This window comes from Monodelphis domestica, chromosome 4, assembly GCF_027887165.1.
Source record: "Monodelphis domestica isolate mMonDom1 chromosome 4, mMonDom1.pri, whole genome shotgun sequence".
NCBI lineage: Eukaryota > Metazoa > Chordata > Mammalia > Didelphimorphia > Didelphidae > Monodelphis > Monodelphis domestica.
In genome coordinates, this window is record NC_077230.1 from 401,355,765 (window position 1) to 401,378,857 (window position 23,093).

Sequence of the window (23,093 nt, forward strand, 5' to 3'; positions counted from 1 at the left end):
TGGTCTGTAGAATACCATGATGACCATATTCCCTCTCTTTCTCTCTCTGTTGGTCATCATTACTCAAATGTTCTTCTCCATGTTACAGTCGCTCCCCAGCTATACATGATATCTTTTTTTTTAAACCCTTACCTTCTATCTTAGAATCAATGCTATATATTGGTTTCAAGGCAGAAGAGTGATAAGGGATAGGCATGGGGGTTCAGTGTCTTAAGTGACTTGCCTAGAATCACATTGCTAGGAAATGTCTGAGGCCAGATTTGAACCCAAGGTCTAACTCTCAACCCACTGAGCCACCTAGAAGCGCCCTACATGAATATATCTTATTAATATCCAGTGATACTGTATCATTCTTTGGGATTATTCTATTTAATTTGAATATATTTAAATTTTAACATAGTATGTATTTTATCATCATATTCTATTCATAAGTCATATATACCAAATCTCAGGACTACCAATAAATTCATTTGCCCCTTCTGTTGGATGTAGACCTTGTACTCTCTATTAGATTACTATATAAGTGGAAATTTTGTATCCTTGGACTTTACCTCCCAGAATTCTTCCCTCATCCCAAGAATCCTTTTCCCTTTCTGTTTGTGTTTGTTCATCCTTTACGTTGTGGTTTTTAAGCTGTGGGTAATGCCTCCCTCGCTCTCTTTTCACATGCGAGACCTGGTGAGCTCTCTGTTTCTCTAGCCTTTTATTTTCCTTTGCTTCACGTTTATTATTAATAAATCTTATAAATATAATACTTGGAGTATTGGATATTAATTTTTAAAATTTACATTACTGATGCTTTTTGTGCTTGTATCAAGGCTTCTGAAACCATGGTCCTAATCATTGGCTTTCGGGGATATTATCTCCTTTGAATTTCTTCCTCTATCTTCTACTATTTTTTCCCTTTGTGTGATATGCTACTCTCAATAGTATCAGGCTTTAAAGATCCATTTTGGAAGGTTTCCTGTCCGTAACCGTTTCAATTTAAATCTCTCTCTCTCTCTCTCTCTGGCTCTCTCTCTCTCTGGCTCTCTCTCCCTCTCCCTCTCTCTCTCTCCTCTCTGTCTCTCTCCCTCTGTCTCTGTCTTTCTCCTTCTCTCTCTTCCCCCCCCTCCTTCTCTCTGTCTCTCTCTCTCCTTCTCTCTGTCTGTCTCCTTCTCTCCCTTTCCTTCTCTCTCTCTTTTTCTCTCTCTCATGCTCTCTCTCTCATTCTTGCTCTTTCCGTCTGTCTCCCTCTCTCTCTCTCTCTGTCTCTCTCCCTTTCAGTCTCTATCACTCTGTTTCTCTCTCTCCCTCTCTCTCTTTTTCAACTCTTTCCTTATGTTTTAGACTCGATACTAAGTATTGGTTCCAAAGCAGAATGTTAAGGGGAAGGCACTCAGGGTTGTGACTTGCTCAGGGTCACACAGCTAGGAAGTATCTGAGGTCACATTTGAACTTAGATCCTCCCCTACCCATTGATAAGGCAAGCAAGAACCAAGTTTAAATTTCTCTTGGACCATAGAGAAACTGAGATGATAGGCTACCCTGCCCTTTCTTCATCCAGAATACCCACAGCAGAAATGAAGAGTTTATGCTATTACTAGCAAACATTTTTCATAGAAGCACAAAATTTCTTGGCAAAACATCTTTATTACTTTAAAAATATACATTTTTACAGTGAACATATGAAAATTCAAGTTCATTTTTTTTTGTTTAGAAATGTCTCACAAGATTTAAGATCTTTGAATTTCCAGTGTTTTCCCAGACCTAACAAAACCCCAATAGAAGGTCCATTGGTACCTCTCTAGAAATACCCACCACCACCACCACCAAAGCTAACTCAGGCTGCCTTGATTGTGAACAGATTGCATGGGACCAACCCCAAAGAAGCAGGCTATATGCTAGGGGCCGGAGAGCTAATCAGGGTGTCCCAAAAGTCTATGTACAGATTTCAGCTCCTAAGCTTTAACAGAAAAGTGCTAGGGGACTTTCTGGGATCTCTTGGATAGCTTGGCCCATTGGGGAAAGTGTGTCCACTACTCCTACTCTAGACTTGGGAAGACGTTGCTCTAGCTCCTATCATCTACCGTCTCTCACCCCGCAACCTGGTCAAACCTACATCTTGGGTAACTGGGCACCTGGTGGACAGGATCTTGTAAAACAGAATTCATTACAGGAACTACAGAACAGCAGGTCTTGCTTGGCTTCATATTGTTTTCTTCTTCAGATCTTTGTATTCAACCATAGCCTTATGACGCTGAGGAATGGTTTCTCTCTTCCCCCACCACCCTCAAGTCTTCTTGGATCACCAGTGTGGCTTCTTCCTCCCCAACTGAAAAGGTCAATGAGCTTCATACCAGTCCGAGAAGCCCCTCAGGCCTATCCCAGCACCTTCCTGTTTTTAAGTCTTGCAGAGAATTGGACCGGATGGACTCTCTAGTTCCTCGTGCAATGGAAATGTTATTTTTGACGGGTTCCTTGGTTACAGAACGACATAGTTTGGAGAATTTATACACGAGATAACTTGCTTCTAAGGGTATCGGCTGACAGTCTTCTAGACCCACGTGGAGATGGTTAAAAACCAAAGAGCTGCAAATTCACCAATTCTTCTATTTACACTTCAGTTCGCAAAGCTAATGGGTAATTTACATACACCTGACACAGCCAGTACTGCATGAATGGAGGAGCTCACTTTAGAAAGCTCCTCTATCTCCTGCCCACAAGTCAGACGCGGAAATCCATCCGCTTTCATGTGCCAATGTGGTGATCCACACAGAAGGTCTTAATTAAATAGTCATCCTTGGAAACAGACGTGTAAAAAGGAGCCCAAATAGAGAATTAATTAGTTATCCTTTTCTGCTTCTGCTTAGGGGAGTCACACCCACACATGGACATATAGACACGGATGAGCCTCGCTTTAGAAAACATGTGTGGCTGATCATTTCAGGGGAGTCACCCTTTTCCCACTGGATCCAGTGATAATTCGCTATAATTGTAATAAGAGAAGCACTTCCCCTTGCTGACAGTGCTACTTGCTTCTACGGCCACTAGCCCCGCTCTAGCAGCAAGAGATGTCATCGATGAAGGAAATTTGTGTGAGGGTGTATGGGCACATATGTGTGTGGGTATGCAAATATACACATGACATGCATGTTTAGATGCATGCCTATGCATATATCTATGCAGAAGTATAGAAAAAAGAAATATATACACACATGTACATATACACACATACATAGATAGATTGTATATCTATAAAGCCAATTTCTTCTAAAGCCTGCAGTAAATCTGTCCCTTGTGTTTCTAATTTCAGCGTGGCATACTTTCATAGTGTGGGTTGCTATAAAAATAGGGACACTGGGGGCAGCTGTGGATGGAGAGCCAGGCCTAGAGATGGGAGGTCTTGGGTTCAAATCCAACCTCAGACACATCCCAGCTGTATGACCCTGGGCCAGTCACTTGACCCTCATTGCCTAGCCCTTACCACTCTTCTGCCTTGAACCAATACACAGTATTGACTCCAAGATGGAAGGTAAGGGTTTAAAAAAAAAAGGGACACCCATCTACAGAGGCAAGTGTTCAGGGAAGCAGAAAATGGAAGTAGGAAGGGTTCAAAGACTGTTAGAGAATTTCAGAATCTTACATTTGGAGGTCAAGTGGTCAAGGCCAACGACAGAGGCCAAGTGGATTGCTTGAGATCATAAAGCTAATTAGTGAAAGAGAAAGTGCTCGAACCCAAAGTCCCTGAATGCCACCATTTCAGATAACAACCACATACAAACACACACACACACACACACACACACACACACACACACACACACCACTAGTAAAGGATGCTCCAGGGTCCACTTCAGCTTTTGGCGCTGCCCCCTCACCAGCACCAGCACCACAAGGGTCCAGGAACAGGCAGCAACACAGAACCAATGAGGAAATCCCAAGAACAGGGAGAAAGGATGTCATCAGGGACACGTAGGGTACAAAGACATGGGTCGGTCACATGGTGAGGGTAAGGGATGATGGGAAACCAGGAGGAGTATAATGCTCTCCCCATCCTCCATTGAAGCATCCAGAGACAGAGAGGATGGCCTCTAACACCTTGGGTGGCTGCTGCCTCATTCCCTGTTGAGGAGCTTATGGGAAGCTGGGACTCAATCAGGATGGTGAGGCACAGGTGGGAACAGTCAAACTACCCATCTATTGACACACACATCACAGGGAGTAAACTTGTCCTGCTTGGCAGGAGAGCTTTGAGAGGAACATGTTGGATTTATTATATACTTAAGAAGAAAAGCAGCATGTACAGAACAGGCATTCCCAGTTTTCTATTAAAAAAAAAAAAGAAGACAAAACTAAAGACAGAAACTTGTCCCAATTGGACCAGAAGGTAGGATGAGCAAGGACAATATGGAGATTTCGGCTTAATGTGAGGAAGAACTGCCTGATGATGAGAGCTCCCCTGTAGAATGGGGGTTCCTTTGGGAGGAAGGGGACAGATTCCTCCTCCCTGCTTTGAAGGTCTCCAAGCTGACGCTGAATATTCCTCGTGGGCTAATACTAAGGATTCTTTAGTGTATGCATTGGCCTTGAAGGGACCTGAGATTCAGGGACTGGTTATTTTGGGGAGAGGGTATGGAATAGCTTATGTTTCTAGGAACCAATCTTTTTTTTCCAGAGATCTCTTGCCATGGATATTTTTGGGTCCTCCCTAGGCCCACCTGCATTTCCTGGAATGTTTTATTAGATCTACCAGTTAAGGCAAAAGGCTCAATCAGGTTCTGATTAGCCTTCAAAATCTTTGCCAAGTCCTGAAAAGGCAGGAAGAAATTACCTTCGGGCCACAGAGATGTCACCTAAATGAAGAATTAGTCATTTATAAAGAGCCCCCAAAGAGGATAACACACTGCAGTGCCTGCATCCATTAGGGGCCAGGCATTGTCCCTGAGGATGGAGGGCACAATGGATGTGTTTATTTAGAAAAGGATGAGCACCTACTTGGGTCAGCTCAAGGACGTGCCAGGGTTTGGAGACATCCATTCTCAAAGGTGAATCTTGGACCAAATATTTTAATGGAAGAGCAATGCCCTTCTAACTCGAGACCAGGGACCCTGTGAAAAGATGCCCATGAATTCCAGTTGACACGCATTTATTAAGCATTTAATCATGTGCCAGGCAGTGTGCTGGGAAAAGCATTAAGGAAAAACGTCCATAATGTACATCGCTAACCCCATTCCAAGAGAATGAGGTTATTGCCCAAGGTAGGGATGCCATATGCAATCGTTTCCCATCTCTTCTATTTGCTTACTGGTTGATTTCAGCTTACATAAGATCACAAATTCAGAGCCAAAAGGGATGTTAAAGGTCATCTATGAGCTAAAATCTCACCTTCTAGAGGAAGCTTTTCCCAATCCCTGCAAATTCTACTGCTTTGTGTTTGGTCATTTTTTCACTCGTGTCTGCCTCTTGGTGACCTCATCTGGGCTCTTCTTGGCAGAGATACAGGAGTGGTTTGCCATTTCCTCCTCCAACTCATTTGATGAGGAAACAGAGGCAAGCAGGGTTAAGTGATTTGCCCAGGGTCACACAGCTACTAATTATGTGAAGCCAGATCTGATCTCTGGAGGACAAGTCTCCCTGACTCCAGGGCCAGCACTCGATCCACTATGGCGCCAGCATGGCACCATCTAGCTGTCTCCTATCTGTTGATTATTTCCAATCTATCCTGTCTATAGTTTGTTTGCTTGTTGTCGCCTCCACTAGATTGGGGACCCCTCAAAGGCAGGGATTGTTTTTCCCTTTCCTTAGAAATCCAGCACTTATCACAGTGCCTGGCATACAGTAGGCTCTTAATAGTTGCTGACTCCCTCCCTAACTGACCCAGACACTACGAGTCAATCAGCAAGCATATAAAAAAATGTTTTTTGAAACTTACTTTCTCTCTTCAAATTAATACTATGTTGGTTCCAAGGCAGAAGAGCAGTAAGAGCTAGGCATATGGGGTTAAGTGACTTGCCCAAGGTCACACAGCTAGGAAGCATCTGAGGCCACATTTGAACCCAGGACCTCCCAACTCCAGGCATGGTTCTCAATCCTATCCCCAGCAAGCATTTATTAATCACCTCTTATGTGCTTGGTATAGGGAATTCAAAGACCAAAAAAAACAGCTGAGTTTGGAAGAGGCTTACCACAGATCCCTCCATCTAGTTCCAGAGTCATCTCACCACATGGGCCTCCATTGATTTCCATTTGGGATTGGTTTCGAGTCTGAGGCCATCAAAGGGAAATGATATGTCTAGGGCACAGGGAAAAGAAACAAAGAAGTCTCTCCCTAGATTTCGAAAGCTGCTCAGCTTCAGCAAAAAGGGATGTAGAGGTTTATTTTATTTTATTTTCCCAAGTGCAGGCAATAGATAACCTCGTATACGGTAGTTCAATGTCTAGAGACAAGAAATTCTGTTCAGTGAATGAAAACAGAGCAGATGTAAGATAGTTTTTTTGGGTTTTGTTTTTAAAAAGAAGACTTATGTTCTGAATTCAAATCTGGCCTCAGACAGTTCCTAGCTATGTGACCTTGGGTGAGTCACTTAACCCCCATTGGCTAGCCCTTGGCGCTCTTCTGTCTTAATTCATAGTAAGACACAAACCAAAACTCAGCTCGACTCCTTATTTCCTGGGCAACTTTGGCCAAGTGACTTTACCTTCTCGGACCTCCATTTCCTGGACTGAAAAATGAGGGGACGGGATCATGGCCTCTGAGGTCTCTTCATCCTAAATTGGTGGGCTGGTACCTCTGCTGTCTGGGAGAATGTGAGTGGCTCCCTGGAGTCCCTCATCCCAGCTAAGAAGTACGGAAATAAGTTGTGGTGTGCGAGTGCCATCTTGTGGCCACTAGAAGGACTTGCCCTTGGGGGGGGGGGAATCTTACTTGGAGGCTCTCAAAGTGGAATGGATGGCAGTGGGAGAGGAGCATCCCTGGGTCGCTGTGGGCCAAGGATGGGTCCCCGCTGGGCAGGACCGCTACAGAGCGATAGGGCTGGGCCAGATGGACTTCCAGATTGGAGGGGCCATGCCTGCAGTCCCAGCATCCTCGCGGGTCGGGACTGGAAGGAACTGGATTATGGGGTCCGCTTCCACATCCTAGCCCAAACTGGAAAGCCAGGAAGGAATTGGGGAAGAACATCGGCCGGCTTAGACAGAGATCAAGGTCCAGGCTGATCGTTTGTCTGTCGGCTTGAAATCGAATCTGAGGCGGCTCTGATTGGGGCCAGTGGAAACAGGATCGATGGAGGAATTTGGCTGGGACCATCCCCAGAGCTCCCCTCCCAATCCTCCTCCCTGAAAGTGCTACACACACACACACACACACACACACACACACACACACGCACACGCACACGCGCGCACACACACTACCTACAACATACTACACACTGGACAGACATGCTATTTACATACGTGCATGCCTGAATTCGCTACTCCAGGTATTTCAAAGCTTCTTGGATGTTGCAATGCTCAGAAGGGAAGGTGTGTGTCTCACACATAGATATCACTATCTATACATATGTGTGAATACAGGAATATAGACACATATGTATAAAGACACACGTATGTATTTCTAGAAAAGAAAAGATGGCATGTCCTTGTTTTATAGTCATGATTCACATCCAAAAATTAGGATTCCTCTCTGTGTATCTGCACACATACTAACATACATACATATATGTACACACATACACACGTGCTCGCACACATATGTATGTCGATACTTGTTACCTGATGTTCCATCTACAGTATCCTATTGCCTCTAGGTGAAGGAAAGAGGATTACAAAATTACTTTGCATTACAATGTTCAGACCCCCTTGGGGATGATCAGAGACAACCCTGAGATTTTATCCATGGCCCAGCATCACAGGGCAGGTGTAAGTATCCTGGAAGAGGAGAAAGACATGTTGAGGCTGGCGCTGCAAGGCTGAGTGATAGAAGGCGGCTCGGCTGCTGGTCTCACAGCCTTTCCCCGGTCTGGGTGATCCGGCAGAAAGGGCAGAAAGGGACGTGGCTGTCCCTTCCACAGAAGAGAGGCCACACAGGTCAAGAGCCCTTGGCTGCTAGAAGAGAGCTGCTGGGAAAGTGTGGCTTGTGGCATCCATCCCCACTCGGGGTTGCGTTCTCTTGGCCATGACGTAGAGCCTGATCTGCTTGGAACTGGAGAGTCAGGATGGCTTAGGCTCAAAACCAGCTTGAGACACTTACTAGCTGAGTGGCCCTGGGCAAGTCCATCGGGCCTCAGTTTCCTTGTCTGTAAAATGGGGATAATAATAGCACCTACTTCACAGTTTCTGTGAGAATCAAATACTTTACATGTCTGTAAAGTACTCTGCAGACCCTAAAAGTCTATGGAAACATGAGATATCGTTAGGCTGACTCCCAGTGGCCTCCCATCTTTCTCCATCTCCATTTCAGCATTTGACAACAAGAATTCTGTTCCACCTGAGGCAGTTGAATGAACTGACCCCTTCCTAGCAACAAAGTGCCCTTTTCTGGCTTCCAAAGCTTAACCTATACCATGTCTCTGTTCTAATGCCCTCCCCTTACTCTCCTCTGTCAGACCGAGGCTTCCTGTTTTTCCCAAGACCAATTTAAACAACTCACCTCCTGGGAAGCCATCCCTGATTAGCCCCATCCCACTCTAGCCACCATTTTTCTCTGCGTCCTGTTGGCTCAGTTGGCATTCTATTATCATGGCATTTCTGGACATGGCAGTTTGTCCTTTTCACTGAAGGAATCTTCTCTCTCCCAGCAGATGAAAAGTGTCTTTAAGGCATAGACGGAAATGGTTTGTTTCTTCCATCTTGAGTCCCTGGATGTGCTGAGTGGTTTCCTGTTCATAGTAGTCATTGAATGAACACTTTGAATCACAGTATCACAGAATCTCACAGTTGGAAGGGACCGCAGTAGTTACATATTACAGATTTACCTTAGAGATCATTTAGTCCAACCTTGTCATTTTACAGATGAGGAAAACTGAGACCCAGGAAGCTCATAGATCATAGACTCCGAGCTGGAAAGGACCTTAGATATCATCATCTATAACCACCTCATTTTATAGAGGAGGAAACTGAGGTTCATGGAAGTTTGGTGATTTTCCCAAGGTCACACATTTAGCACATCAGAGTCAAAATTTGAACTCGGATCCTCTGATCTCAAATCCAGCCTCTTTTTGGACTCATTCAGTTCATAGCTATTGCCTGCTCCTCTCCCCACCCTTCTGGGCACTGTCGGAATGTGTGGCCTTAGGGCACCAATTTCTTTAGAAAGCAAGGAGGACAGGAGAGGGCAGGTGAGCCAATGGGCACCATCAGCCCAGAAAAGCATCATAATCCATGTACCAGACGAGTTGGCCAGAAGTAGGGAGGACCCCAGAAATGGGCCACTTCTTGGGCTCGTGGCCCACTCGGCTCACCTGGAGGGCGATGTCCTTCTTCCTTTTGCCCATCACCAGGACAGCTACCTTCTTGGCCCGGTTGATGAGGGAGAGGCTGAGGCTCATGCGCTGGTGGGGCTTGGCCGGGCTCTCAGTGAGGACCACCAGCTTCTCTCCTTCTAAGCCACTGGGTGAGTGAGGAAAGAGGGAAGCTGTGTGCCCGTCAGTTCCAAGGCCCAGGAGCACCAGGTCAAAGCTGCTGTTGGTCACAAGGGCTGAGATTTCCTTGGCATAGAGCTCAGCTCCTTGATCCTCTTCCACGCACAACCTCCGGTGCAAGTGGACAGGCATGGGGTGGATGTTGCAATAAGGCACTCGGATGTGCTGGAGAAGGTGGACGTGCAGGCCCTGGAAGTTGGATTCAGGGTCGGTCAGCGGGACACACCGCTCATCTACCAGCCACAGGTGAGTGTGGTCCCAAGGGAAGTTGTAGTGCCACTTGGCCAGTCTCTGAAAGAGGGCCACAGGGCTGGCACCCCCTGAAAGGGCCAGGTGGAATTCCCCAGAGCGTCTCACGGCCCGCTCGGCTGCCACCTCGATGTCAGACGCCAACCGGGCGATCAGCTCCTCAGGCCAAGCCGAGACCAGTGGGCTCTGTCGGTACTTGGCCTTGAGGACGCGGAAGTCGCTAGGCATTGGCCCAGAGCCGGGGTTGGACACCAGCTGTTCCACCTCCCGCTGCACAAAGACGACCTGGTTGCCCTCCTGCTCAAAATCCAGCAGATGCTCATTGCCATTCCCCCCGGGGTACAGCCGGGGTACCTCCTGGGTGATGCTGTCCAGCAGTGGGGTCCACACATCCCAAGAGGCCAGCAGGTTCTCTGTTGTGATGAAAGAATTCTTCTGTTGGTGGAAGATGTGGGAAATCAGAACAGAGTAGGCATCTCTCTCCTGCCTGGGGCGGTAGGCATAATAATCAGCCAGTCGCTGACCGAAGAGGTGGAGCTCAGGCATTTCCTGGATCTCCTGCCAGCTTCCAAGGGGCGGTGAGGGTTTAAACAGGTTCCTGCTGACCAGCACTGCAGGGCTGCCCAGAGTTCCATGCCCAATATAGAAGATGATCTGTCTTGGCTGACACTGGCTCTTCCCCGAATCTCGATGGCTCTCACTCTGGGCACAGTATGCCCGGTTTTTGAATATGATCCGGACATAGCCCACCCTTTCATCCAGGGCTTTACCAGACATCAGGATGAAGGGGACGCCCTCCCAGCGCAGGTTGTCAATCTGAAGGAGGACACCTGAATGGAGAAAGGGGAGGAGAGAGAATTGAGAAGGGTCCTCTTACACGGGGACAGAATCATTTTAGAATTGTCTTGGTGGCCAGCTAGTCCAACCCACATGTGAATGGGAAGAGATGCCCTTGACAACATACACAACAAATGGTCATCGGGACTCAGGTCAAAGTCTCCAATGACTGGGAAAGTTTCTGTCCTCACCTCTTGCTTTCTGGCTTCCTTCAAGTCTCACCTAAAGTCTTACCTTCCAGTATAGCCAGAGGTCTCATTGGAAGGCTGAAGTCAGGAGGTCCTGGGTTCAAATCTGGATGTGATCCTAGACAAGTCACTTAACTCTCTTTGCCTAGCCCTTGACCTTCTGTCTTAGAGTTGTTTCTAAAACAGAAAGTATTATTGTTGTTGTCATTTTTAATCATTGATCATTTAAGGGGCATCTAGGTGGCTCAGAGAATAGGGATGTAGGCCTGGAGATGGAAAGTTCTAGGTTCAAATCCAGTCTGAGATATTTCCTGGCTGTGTGATCCTGGGCAGGTCATTTAACCCTATAAGGATGATATTAGAAATTAAGTCTTGTTATATTGGTTTAGAGATAAGAAGTAGAGAAGCTGGCTTGAGAAAACTGGAGTTTGAAGCAGATTTGAGACAGAGTGTCAGTTTCAAATGTTGACAGTGTGTGTGGGAGGGGTAACAGTTTTTCTGTGGCAATTATTCTCTGGGTGTGGCCATTTCTCTGAGAGAGTGGCAGTTGGGCTCTCTCTCAGAGTCCTGGGAGCAGGTGACATCTTTTCTCTCTCTCCTCACTGTCTCAGGTAGAAGGAAAGGAGGGAAAAACCTGAAGGAGCTAAGTGATTTTCCTTTTCTAACTCGGAAAGCACTAGTGACTATCTATTGTTGTTTCATAAATTGTTTTATATCTGAGAAGATCAAAGAAAGACCTGGTCTTTGGTTTGGACTCTGAGTCTGCTAAGGTTCAGAGTCCTAACTTGGTTCTTGCTGAGGCTCAGCCAGCTAGTCTTTATTGCGACAGCTTTGAGGCAACGTTAAGAATTATATACTTTGTATAAGGATAATAGTGTTTAGTTTATTGTAGAAATAGGGAAAATTTGGGTTAGTCAGATCAGGAAGTATTGGTGTAGCCTGTAGAAACAGGAGAAGCAGTTCCTTGTGGAACCAAGGAATTTTATTTGTGTGGAATCACCCCGAGTTAGAAATCCTTTTTTTATCCTTATATTCTCAATAAATATTTTATTTTTCACCTATCATTTTTACAACCCTAATTGCTTAGACCTTATTGATCTTCTACCTTGGAACTAATACTTAGTATCAAATTTAAGTCAGAAGATAAGGGTTTAAAAAAGAAAAGAAAAAAATAAAAAGTGCTCATTGACTGACCTCCCAAGAAAGCCCATTTCCCTTTAGTAAAACTAAGAATTGAGAAGTTCTTTCTATCATTGGGCCTATACTGGCCCTAAACTCTGAGTCCTATCCATCACCTCTAATTCTGTCCTTTTGGGCCAGGCAGGGAATACAAGGTTCATCTCATTGTATTTTATTTAAAAACCTCACTTCTCTCTTAGTATCAGTTCTAAGATGAAAGAGTGGGCAGGGCTAGGCAATCAGAGTTAAGTGACTTGCTCAGGGTCACACCACTAAGAAGTATCTGAGACCAGATTTGAATCCAGGACTTCCTGACTCCAGGTTTGGTATTCACTGTTCTCTCTGGCTGCCCCAATAACCACAAAACTTATATTAGGGGCAAATCCTTATGTCCTACCCAAGTTTCCCTTTCCCCACCTTCCTGCAAGTCAGCTCCACTTCTCTCTCCATGCTTCCTGTGTAAATAACTTAAAATGTTTTATTCTTATCTTCTGGATTGATATCATCATCATTTTCAAATATATCCCTCCCTTCTGCCTTATCCAAGACTCCCTTGTGAAAAAGAAGGAGGGAGGGAGGGGAACAGTTTGATGAAACCAGCCAACACATCAACTGATTCTGACAGGATACATGATGTTCCACACATGTAGACCCCCACCTCTGCAGGTAAGGGAAGAAGGTTCATAACTCCCTCTTTGTGTCACTCAATCAGAAATCCTTTATAAAGCATTTCCCAATTGCCAGACAGGCACAGTACTGAGGCCTAAAGATCAAAGATACAAAGAAAGCTATGAGACAAAACTCCATCCCAGCCCTCGAGGAGCCTGCTCCCTCACCAGTCCACTATTTATGATCTCTTCAGCTACCTAGACACTGCCTGGGAGAGAATTACTGGAAGTCAAGCCACTGCCCCAAGTCAGACAATGCAAAATGGAGTCCATGTGTTGTGAGGAGGAGTATGGGTGGCTGTTCTTCCTCTCAGGGTAAGACTTCAAGAGAGGATGAAATGAGAGAATAATTGTAAAGTGCTTAGCCTGGTACATAGTAAGTACGATATAAATGGTAGCCATTATTATTATTATCTGTAAAATGGGTACATAATAATATCTGCCTCCCAGGGGTGTTGTGGGGACCAAATGAGATAACATTTATAAAGCACAGTGCCTGGCACATAGTAATATGTAAATGTTAGGTGTCATTTCTTTCCTTCCTTCCTTTCTTTCTCTCTCTCTCCCTTTCTTTCTCTCTTTCTTCCTTCCTTCCTTTCTCTCTCTCACATAGCCAGACTCACACAGTCAGTTGGTATTAAGACACAGTTCAAGCACCACCTTCTGCATGAAGATTTCCTTTCTTGGTCCTCCTAACTGCTCACCTTCTCCCTCTCAAAGGACCTTGTATTTAATGACTTTGTATACATTCCTACTTATTTTTCTTTATTTTTGTTCATTCTATTTTTATAGACAGAATTGTTGTTTCTCCTATTAGGTTCCTAGAAGGTCCAGGCTGTCTTGCTGACTTATATTTATATCCCCAGCACAGTGCCTGGCACATAGTAGGTGCTTAATAAACTGTTTCTATCTACCCGATATTATAAAGAAAAGTGAGCTAACAGGTATAAAACATGTTCTGCAAACCTTAAAGCACTATATAAATGCTAGCTGTCATTAGCATCCTCATTCTCATCATCATCTTTAAACTGGCACTCGGGGAGGGAGATTTGCTCAAGGCTATAGAGTTAGTGTCAGAGGTAAGATCTGAACCCAGGTCCCTCTTGACACCAAACCCAGAGCCCCATCTTGGATTGTAGACTTATAGATCAGAGCTAAAAGGGCTTACCATTTATTGTATCCCCTTTCTGAAGAAATGAATGCCCAGAAAAATGACTTGCCCAAGGTCATACAGTGGGAGATCATGGATCTTTTTCCTACTGCACTATGATGGATCATTAGTACTTACCTGAGGTAGGTAAGAAGGGCTATGGGCTAGGAGGAGGGAAGTGGCCTGCACATGGGATAGCTGGCCACTGGCTTTCTGGACTATAACAGCTGCCCTTGTTCAGTGTGCTGATCACTAGACACTAGGAGAACTGCCTGGCCTGGCTGGGAAACTCATACCCAGCAACCAGACATAGTGTGACCAGGTAGGGCTAAGGAGGTTCCAACCAAAGGAATGCCAGCCACCCCAGCCCCCTAACCCCTGGGAAGTGAGGAAGTTCCTGGCCACCAGACTAAGGATCCAGAGGGATATGCAGCTGGTCTCAGGCCATCCTCATCAGGTCGGTCTGGGAAGACTGCCACCAAGGACGTTCTCTGCCCAGAATAAAGCCAACTAGTAACATGGCTCTCTAGGTCTCCCAGAGGAATTTCACACGTCCCATTGAATGCTCATGAAAACCCCCCCTGGACCGTCACTAGCAGCCATATCTGAATGGCCTCTGGATTGAGGAGCCAGCTCTACAGAACCAGAAATGCCTTCCCATGAAAAAGGTGGATTCAGAGAAACATGAGAAGACTTGTGTGAACTGATGCAAAGTGGAGGGAGAAGAACCAGGACAATTTATCAATAACAAAGCATTGCAAAGACAAGTAATGTTAAAAGACTTAATGATCACAATGCCAACAAGGTAAAAATTAATATAGTAGTTTAGGTTTACAAAATGCTTTGCAAAGGCTTTCATTTGGCCCTTACAACAATGCCATGAGTGAGGCGCTATTCTTCATCCATTTCACAGCTAAGAAAACTGACTAAGAATTCTGATCGATACTATGACCAATCACAATTGCAGAAGACCACGGAGGAGGAGGCCTGCTACCCACATTCTGACAGAGAATGATGGATTCAAGACGCAGAAGGAGACATATGTTTTTTGATGATCAGAGCAGGAAAGTGTTTTGCTTGAATCTGTATTTGTGTTACAAGGGTTTGGTTTTTCTTTTTTTTTACCAACTAGGTGATACATAGGAGAGAGAGAAAATAAATGCTTATTAATTGATAAAAATATTAAAGAAATAAACCTTACCATGCTTTAAAGAAAAAAGGGGAGGGGACAGAAAATACTTCTAGGACCATCCAATGAAATCTCTGTATATTTCAGATGGGGCCCCAAGGAGTCAAGTGAGAGGCATCAGAGTACAATAAAAAAGTTTTAGAGTCAGAGGACCTGGGTTCAAATCCTCATCATTCTTACCTATGTGGCCTTGAGAAAATCATTTAACCTCCCTGGGCCTCAGTTTTCCTATTTGTAAAATGAAAAGGTCGCTTAAGGTCCCTTCCATCTTAATATCTAGGATATCCTAGGACATCTCTGGGCCTCGATTTCATCATCTGTAAAATGAGAAGGATCACAAAGTCCCTACTATCATGACATCTATTATCCTAGGACATCTCTGGGCCTCAGTTTCCTCATCTGTAAAATGAGATGGCCAATAGGGTCCCTTTTAGCTTAATGGCTAGGATGCTTTGATTTGTTCAGTGATTCACAGAGAGACAACACTCGACCCAAGGTTCCTTGGTTCCTGGTCCAAAGCACCCCTGATTTCTTCCCAGGACCCTCTGGTTCTAGCACAACCAAGGAGCCTACCTGCAAAGGTTGGTGTCAGGCTCATATACCCGCTAGGCTTCTGCAGCTCCTTCTGGACCTGTCCTTGGTAAGCCTGGTACTGCCCAAGGACAGCATTTCCTTTCTCCAGACTCCGAAGAGCCCGAAAGGTCTGCAACTTGCACCGAAGCAGCTCCTCTGGGTTGCTGAGGTTTCGGGGAAGCTCCATGGCTACATACATGAGGATTTCAGTCAGGTGGTTCTGGATGACATCTCGAATGACTCCATATTCTTCATAAAAGCTGATGCGACCTGAGGAAAGAAAGGAGTGGAAAGTGAATTGGCATGGTGTGGCAAGATGGCGGGAGGGATTAGGCTAGATGAAAAAGGGGAGGGACCTGGCCAAGGCCCTCCAATGGCTCTTGAGTCAAATTCAAACACCTGAATCTGATATGCAAGACTCCCCAATATAATACCAAATTATTATTTTTTTTAGCATTTATCTCCCATCCCTGCCCAGATTCCACTTCTATTATTCTAAGCTCCAATCAAATTGAAATCTAAACCTTAAACTCATGGTTTCCCACCTCTGAGCTTTTGACCACTCTGATATCTAAGCTTAAAATGGTCCCTCTTTCATCTCCTTTATTTCTTCCTTTTGTCACTCAGAGGTCCAGCTTAAAAGCTAACCCCTCCAGGAAGCTACCCTGAACTCACGGCCACCCCCCCCCCCAGAAATGATGATGACCTACCTTGAATCTTTTTTTTTAATCCATGCCGGAATTCTACCTCAGTATTAATTCTAAAACAGAAGAGTGGTAAGGGAGAGGCAATTAAGGTTAATGGCTTGCCCAGCATCACACTGCTAGGAAGTGTCAAGCCAGATATGAATCCAGATTCTCCCAACTCCAGGCCTGGCATTCTATCCATCATTCTACTTAGTTGCCTCAATTTTACATTGTTTCTTATCTCTCTGGCCCATGTTACAGCTACTTGTATTTGTTTTATGCCCAACAAACAGCAAGCTCCTAAGTGCCAAGTAAACTTTGTATCTTCTCCAGAGCCCAACAAAGTACATTGTATACAGCAATAATAAAAATTGATAGCTATTATCAATTATTATTTTATTAATCAATTAATCAACCATTAATTAATATATCATATATTATTTATATAAATATAATGAAATATATTATATATCATTCTATATAAATATATTAATAATGTACTGTATACAGGTATATAATATAGTCTATTATATATTATATATAAGTATATCATATGTTATATTACATATTCTTAATATATTATATATATAACACTGTAAAATGGGTAAGATCTGGAATCAGGAGTGACCCGACTTGAATCCCTCTTCCAGCACTTACTAGCCATGTGATCCTGGGTAAGTCATTTAGACCTTGGAGCCTCAGGTTCTTCATCTGTAAATTGGGAATGATAATAGCACCGACCCTCACAGGGTTGTTGTGAGGCTCAAATGAAATAATACAGACAAAAGTGCATTGAAAACTATGAAACAATATAGAAACATGAACTGTGACCATTATTTCTATTATTGCCAATGGGAGAAGACCTCAAGCAGAGGCCCAGGGGTACAGGTAAGCATGCCAAAGCTAAGGGAAATATGAGGAGACAGGCCTGACTGGAGCAGAGAATTCGTTAGCTTATCCTTGTCCACGTCTAGTATTTAATACATTATTTTCTTCCATGAGTTTCTGAATCTCTTTTTCCACTTGGATGATCTTTCTTTCACAATTTTCTGGATTTTCTTGCATTGCTCTTATTTTTTCTAATTTTTCCTCAACCTCTCTCACTTGTTTTTTTGAGGTCTTTTTAAAGGTCTTCCAAAAGTTCTTTTTAAGCTTGTGGCTATTTATTATATTTTTCTGTTTTTGAAGTAGATGCTTTTATTTCACTGTCCTCTGAGTTTGAACCAAGGTCTTCTCTGTCCTCATAATAGCTATCACTAGTTGAGTTCTTTCTCTTTTGCTTGCTCATTTTTACTTATTTATTCTTTTAAATTTTAGCAGCCATTATGGGAGGGGAGTGGGGGGAAGAGAGGGAAAGAACATGATTCTTGTAACTATGGAAAAATATTCTAAATTAACTAATTAAATAAAAATTTCAAAAAAATAAATTTTAGCACCCAGGCCAATAAGCTTAAATTACTGGCTTTTTGCTAGAGTCCAAGGGTTCCTATTATATTGGGATATGCTACCTCAGGTTTCAGGATTTTTTGTGTTCGTTTTTTTCCCAGGTCCTATTTAGTTATTTCAGGTTTTACATCCCAGAGTCTGATGTGCTCCCAGTTCTCCTAGTCTGTGATTGAGTTCAGGTATTCCAGCCAGAGCCTGAGGGCAGTTCCACCACTGAAACTGCAAGCTGAGAGTCTACCTCCATCTAAGGCAGCAGTCAGGGACTCTACTCTCCTGCTGACTACACCTGCTGAGCCCTAATTCCTTGCCAAAATGTGCTCCTTCATCACTCCTTTCCAAATTCCTTAATCCTCCCAAATCCCCCATTTGTTAGCAGCTTTTGAGTTCCTGCCCTTAGGACCTGGCACTCATAAACTCTGTGTTGTCTACTCCTTCGTTCCCTAGCTGTGAGCCAGCAGGGGGGCTCAGGGGGCAACAGGGTAGCTGACATAGCTGCTCTCAGGGCACTCTGCCATGCATTCAAGTAGTACCCTCAGAGATACAAGCTCCAGAGCTCAGCAAACAAGGTGAGGTTACCTCCTGCTCCCAGGGGGCTGCCCTGTTGATTCTCTTTTTCCTCTGTTCCTGTCCCCAGGGCCTATGGTGGCTGGGACTGATGCCAGAGAAGTCAGAAACCCTCATCCTTAGTTGTCCCTTGCTGTTCAGTTTCACTCCAGACTCTTGTCTGTTTTTGCCACTTTTAGTATCGATTCTGGGGAGTTATTTTAGTATCCCTGAGTTCAAGTCCAGCCTCAGACAGTTACTAGTTGTGAGACCCTGGACAAGTCACTTAACCCTATTGTCTAGCCCTCACTGCTCTTCTGACTTGGAACCAGTACCCAATAGCAATTCTAAGATGGAAAGTAAGAGTTTAAAGGAAATTCCCATTGTGGGGGATGCGGGACCCTGAAGACCCCCTAAGCCCTAAAGGACATGTGATAAACAGCCTGGCTTCTGACCCCAGGAATGCAAGTGGCAGTAGAAAGTGGACCTTAGTGCAATTAAAGAGATAACTGCTTAAACACCAGATTCTTCTAAAAGTGCCTTTTGCCTACTTCTGTGATGAGGGCTTGAGCATGGATATGAACCTTCATAAATATGTTAGAAACAGTGTATCCCTTTACTTGAACCCCAGACTCTATAGCACCTAGCAGAGTAATGTCACTGAATCCTCCTTGCTTGTCCCCATCACCACCCCCCTTCTTTCTGGTCCCATGGTCTCTTTTTATCAAACATATGGAAATCCTGAACCCCCTGTCCCTCACCAAGGCAGCTTCCACCTTCCCCCTGCCTCCTGGCCATTCTCTGAATAGATTTCTTTATTTTCTAGGATCTATTCTAGCCTGGTAATTCCTTAGGTGAGCACTCTCCTGAACCAGGTAAGGAAAGTCCTCCCACAACACAATGAATTAGGATCTGAAATTTCATGATCTGAATATGTATTATCTGAAATACTATTATCCTCATTTTACAGATGAAGAAACTGAGGCCACCAGAGGTGAAGTCACAGATGGTCCTCCCACAACCCAATGAATTAGGATCTGAAATTTCATTATCTGAACCTATATTATCTGAAATACCATTATCCTCATTTTACAGATGAAGAAACTGAGGCCACAGAGGTGAGGTCATAGACTCCTCCCACAACCCAAAGAATTAGGATCTGAAATTTCATTATCTGAACCTATATTATCTGAAATACCATTATCCTCATTTTACAGATGAAGAAACTGAGGCCACCAGAGGTGGGGTCATAGACTCCTCCCACAACCCAATGAATTAGGATCTGAAATTTCATGATCTGAATATGTATTATCTGAAATACTATTATCCTCATTTTACAGATGAAGAAACTGAGGCCACCAGAGGTGAAGTCACAGATGGTCCTTCCACAACACAACGAATTAGGATCTGAAATTTCATGATCTGAATCTATATCATCTGTAATACCATTATCCTCATTTTACAGATGAAGAAACTGAGGCCACAGAGGTAAAGTCATAAATGGTCCTTCCACAATACAATGAATTAGGATCTGAAATTTCATTATCTGAACCTATATTATCTGAAATACCATTATCCTCATTTTACAGATGAAGAAACTGAGGCCACAGAGGTGAGGTCATAGACTCCTCCCACAACACAATGAATTAGGATCTGAAATTTCATGATCTGAATATAAATGATCATTTATTATTGTCATATATTATCATGTGTCATGTCTATATATTACTACATATTATCATCATACCAAATATCCTCATTTTTCAGAGGAAGAAACTAAGGCCCATGGAGGTGAGATCACAGAACCAACCTCCTTATTTTAACAGATGAGGACACTGGCTTGAAGGGGTCTCAGTGATCTGCCTGAGCTCTCGAAGCTGATGAGTGGACTCTAGTTGTGGCATCCTATTCCCTGTACCAGGCTCTGTAAAGTGCTGTACATAAACTCCCTGAATTGAGCCTCACAGCAACCCTGGGAAGTATCCGTTATCCCCAGGGGTATCTGTTACCTCTGCTTCATGGATGAAGAAACTGAGGCCCAGTGAGGTTAACTGACTTGTCTATGATCAAAGAAGTAATCAACAGAGTCAGGATTTGAACAGCCCAGTCGCTTTTTAGTCACATCTGATTCCCTGTGACCCCGCTTGGGGTTTTCTTGGCAAAGATACTGGAGCTCATCTTATGTATGAGGAAACTGAGGCAAATAGGGTTCAGTGACTTGTCCAGGGTCACTGCTAGTAAATGTCTTGTGGAAACTGAATGCTTTTTTGGCACCTCAAGACCACTTTGGAGTTAAAAGGGAAAAAAGTTGACTCTGAAGACTGAAGCTACGATGCGCTTCTCCCTCCATCTCCCTTGCTGAATAAAGGTGGAAAGGAGCTTATTGTTTCTCTGTAAACAAGCCTCCTAAGACGGGGGTTGCGGAGGAAAATGGACATGCATGTGCTGTGCAGCCACTCTAAATGTCTAGTGACTGGTGTCTGGAAGACCCTCTCCTGTCCAGAGCGAGGTTGGAGCGTTCCAATCGGAGGGAAAGGGATGTCACAGCCAGTCTCTTTCCTTGGAATCCCAGAATGCCTGGGGGAGGCGGCTAAGGGAGCCGAACACCTTCTCGGTCTCTGGCCTGCCTTTTATTATTGAATAAATAATTATAAATTACGATAAGGTCTCCAAAGAATTTTAATCATCGCAGAAAGTAAGAACACGGTCCCAAGAGGACCTCCATTACAAAGGCTGCTCATCTCCTGGGAACTCCAGCTACTGCCAATAGAGCCAGGGGAGACTCAAAAAACGCCATTAGCCTTTGTAAGAGATGGTTTAAGCTGGGACCCTCCTTTGGCCCCATTTTGGGTCTTTTGACTTTAAGCCATAACAGGATTTAAAATTAGCCATTGGAAATAACCCCCCCAAAGAGTCAGCTTATTGGTATCTCTGAGCTGTACTTCTCAGTGAATCTACAAAAGTTCAGATAACCTAAACTCTAACCAGTCTTCCCTTGCTTTTTCATTCCCTTCCTATCCTATAGTCTGAGGCCAGATTTGAACTCAAGATCGATCGTTCTTATCTACAAAATGAGGTTACTGTTGTTAGGTCATTTTTCAGTTGTGTCCAATTCTTTTGATCCCATTTGGAGTTTTCTCAGCAAAGATACTGGAGTGGGTTTGCCATTTGCTTCACCAGCTCATTTTACAGATGAGGAAACTGAGGCAAATAGGTTTAAAGGACTTGCCCAAGGTCGAACACTTTGAGGCCAGATTTGAACTCAGGTCTTCCTGACTCTAGTTAGGCTCTCCATCTACTGCACCACCTAGTTGCCTAGGATTTGAACAGAGAGGCATCATTTCCAGGACTAAGGAGGTGATGGGCCCTCTGTCCTCTAACCTGGTCTGATGACAGCTGGAGTATTTCATAAAGCATATAAGAAGAGGAAGAAAGGGGGAGAGACAAGAGGAAGGCACTTGAAGGCAACTGGTGATTCCAAGAGGTGACGAGGGAGAGCATTCCAGGCATACAGGAGAGCCAGTACAAAGGCAGGGAGGTGGGAGATGAAGTATTTTAAGATGGCTGATTAGGCTGGACCATAAAGAATATGGAAGACAATGAAGAACAATCAGACTAGAAAGGTAGGATGTCAATCAGTCAGGCAGTCGATAAACATTAAGTGCCTACTATGTGCCACTATGCTAAGCTCTAGGGACGTCGAAAGAGGCAAAAGACGATCCCTGCCCTTGTGGAGCTCAAAATCTCATGGAGAAGAAAATAAACAGCCGACTATGTAGAAGTAAGCTAGATATGGAGGAAAGAAGAAGTCATTGCCAGAGGGAAGGTTTCTGGATTAAGAGGGGTCAGGGGAAACCTTCTGCAGAAGGTTGGGGCTTAAAGGAAGCCAGGGAAGTTTTATTTTTATTTTTATTTTATTTTTAAACCCTTACCTTCTGTCTTGGAATAAAAACTGTGTATTGGCTCCAAGGCAGAAGAGTGGTAAGGGCTAGGCAATGGGGGTCAAGTGACTTGCCCAGGGTCACACAGATGGGAAGTGTCTAAGGCAAGATTTGAACCCAGGACCGCCCATCTCTAAGTCTGACTCTCAATCCACTCAACCACTCAGCTGCCCCCCTTCCCCAGGAAGTTTTAAATGCCAAATAGTGGCGTTCATAATGGATCCTAGGTAGAAAAGGGAGCCACTGGGGTTTGTTGAGGGAGTGAAGTGACACATGCATTTAGGAAATCCATTAGAGGGCTGCATGGAGGGCAGACTGGAGAGGGAAGAGAGGAGAGACTTCATACAGGAAAGACAGTTGCAGAGAGGTACCAATATAGTGAAATAGTTCAGAAGAGGGTGATGAGGACCCGAACCAATATGGTGGCTGGGAGGAGAAGTGGATGATGTCAAGAGAAGCTGTAGAAGACAAGATAAAACAAGCAATTAGCTAGAGGCAGCCAGATGACGCTTTGGGTAGAATATGGAGCCTAGAGTTAGGAAGACCCAAGTTCAAATCCAGCCTCAGACACTTCTTAGATGTATGATCCTGGACAAGTCCCTTAACTTCTATTTGCCTCTATTTCCACAACTGTAAAATGGGGACCATAATAGCACTTACCCCCCAGGGTTGTTAAGCTTAAATGAGAAAATATCTGTAAAGCTCTTTACAAATTTTAAAGCACTCTATAAATACTAGCTATTATTATGTGGGGTATAGTCATAGGATCATTTCTCTAGAAGTAGAAAGGGCCTCAGAGGCTACTGAGTCCACACCCTGCC

The 23,093-nt window shown here is 44.2% G+C and overlaps 1 protein-coding gene across 3 annotated transcripts in view; it reads right to left on the minus strand.

Moving 5' to 3' along the window:
* Positions 1 to 1,612: 1,612 nt before the first annotated feature.
* Positions 1,613 to 23,093, minus strand: part of H6PD (hexose-6-phosphate dehydrogenase/glucose 1-dehydrogenase) — a 74,458-nt gene continuing 52,977 nt past the window's right edge. For all 3 annotated transcript variants that reach the window (XM_007493026.3, XM_007493024.2, XM_007493025.3), the window contains 2 exons: positions 15,657 to 15,926; positions 1,613 to 10,702 (listed from right to left, as the gene is read on the minus strand). In XM_007493026.3, coding sequence (XP_007493088.2) covers positions 9,339 to 10,702; positions 15,657 to 15,926 — 1,634 coding nt within the window. In that variant the 3' untranslated portion in view covers positions 1,613 to 9,338. The remainder of the gene's footprint in view (positions 10,703 to 15,656; positions 15,927 to 23,093) is intronic.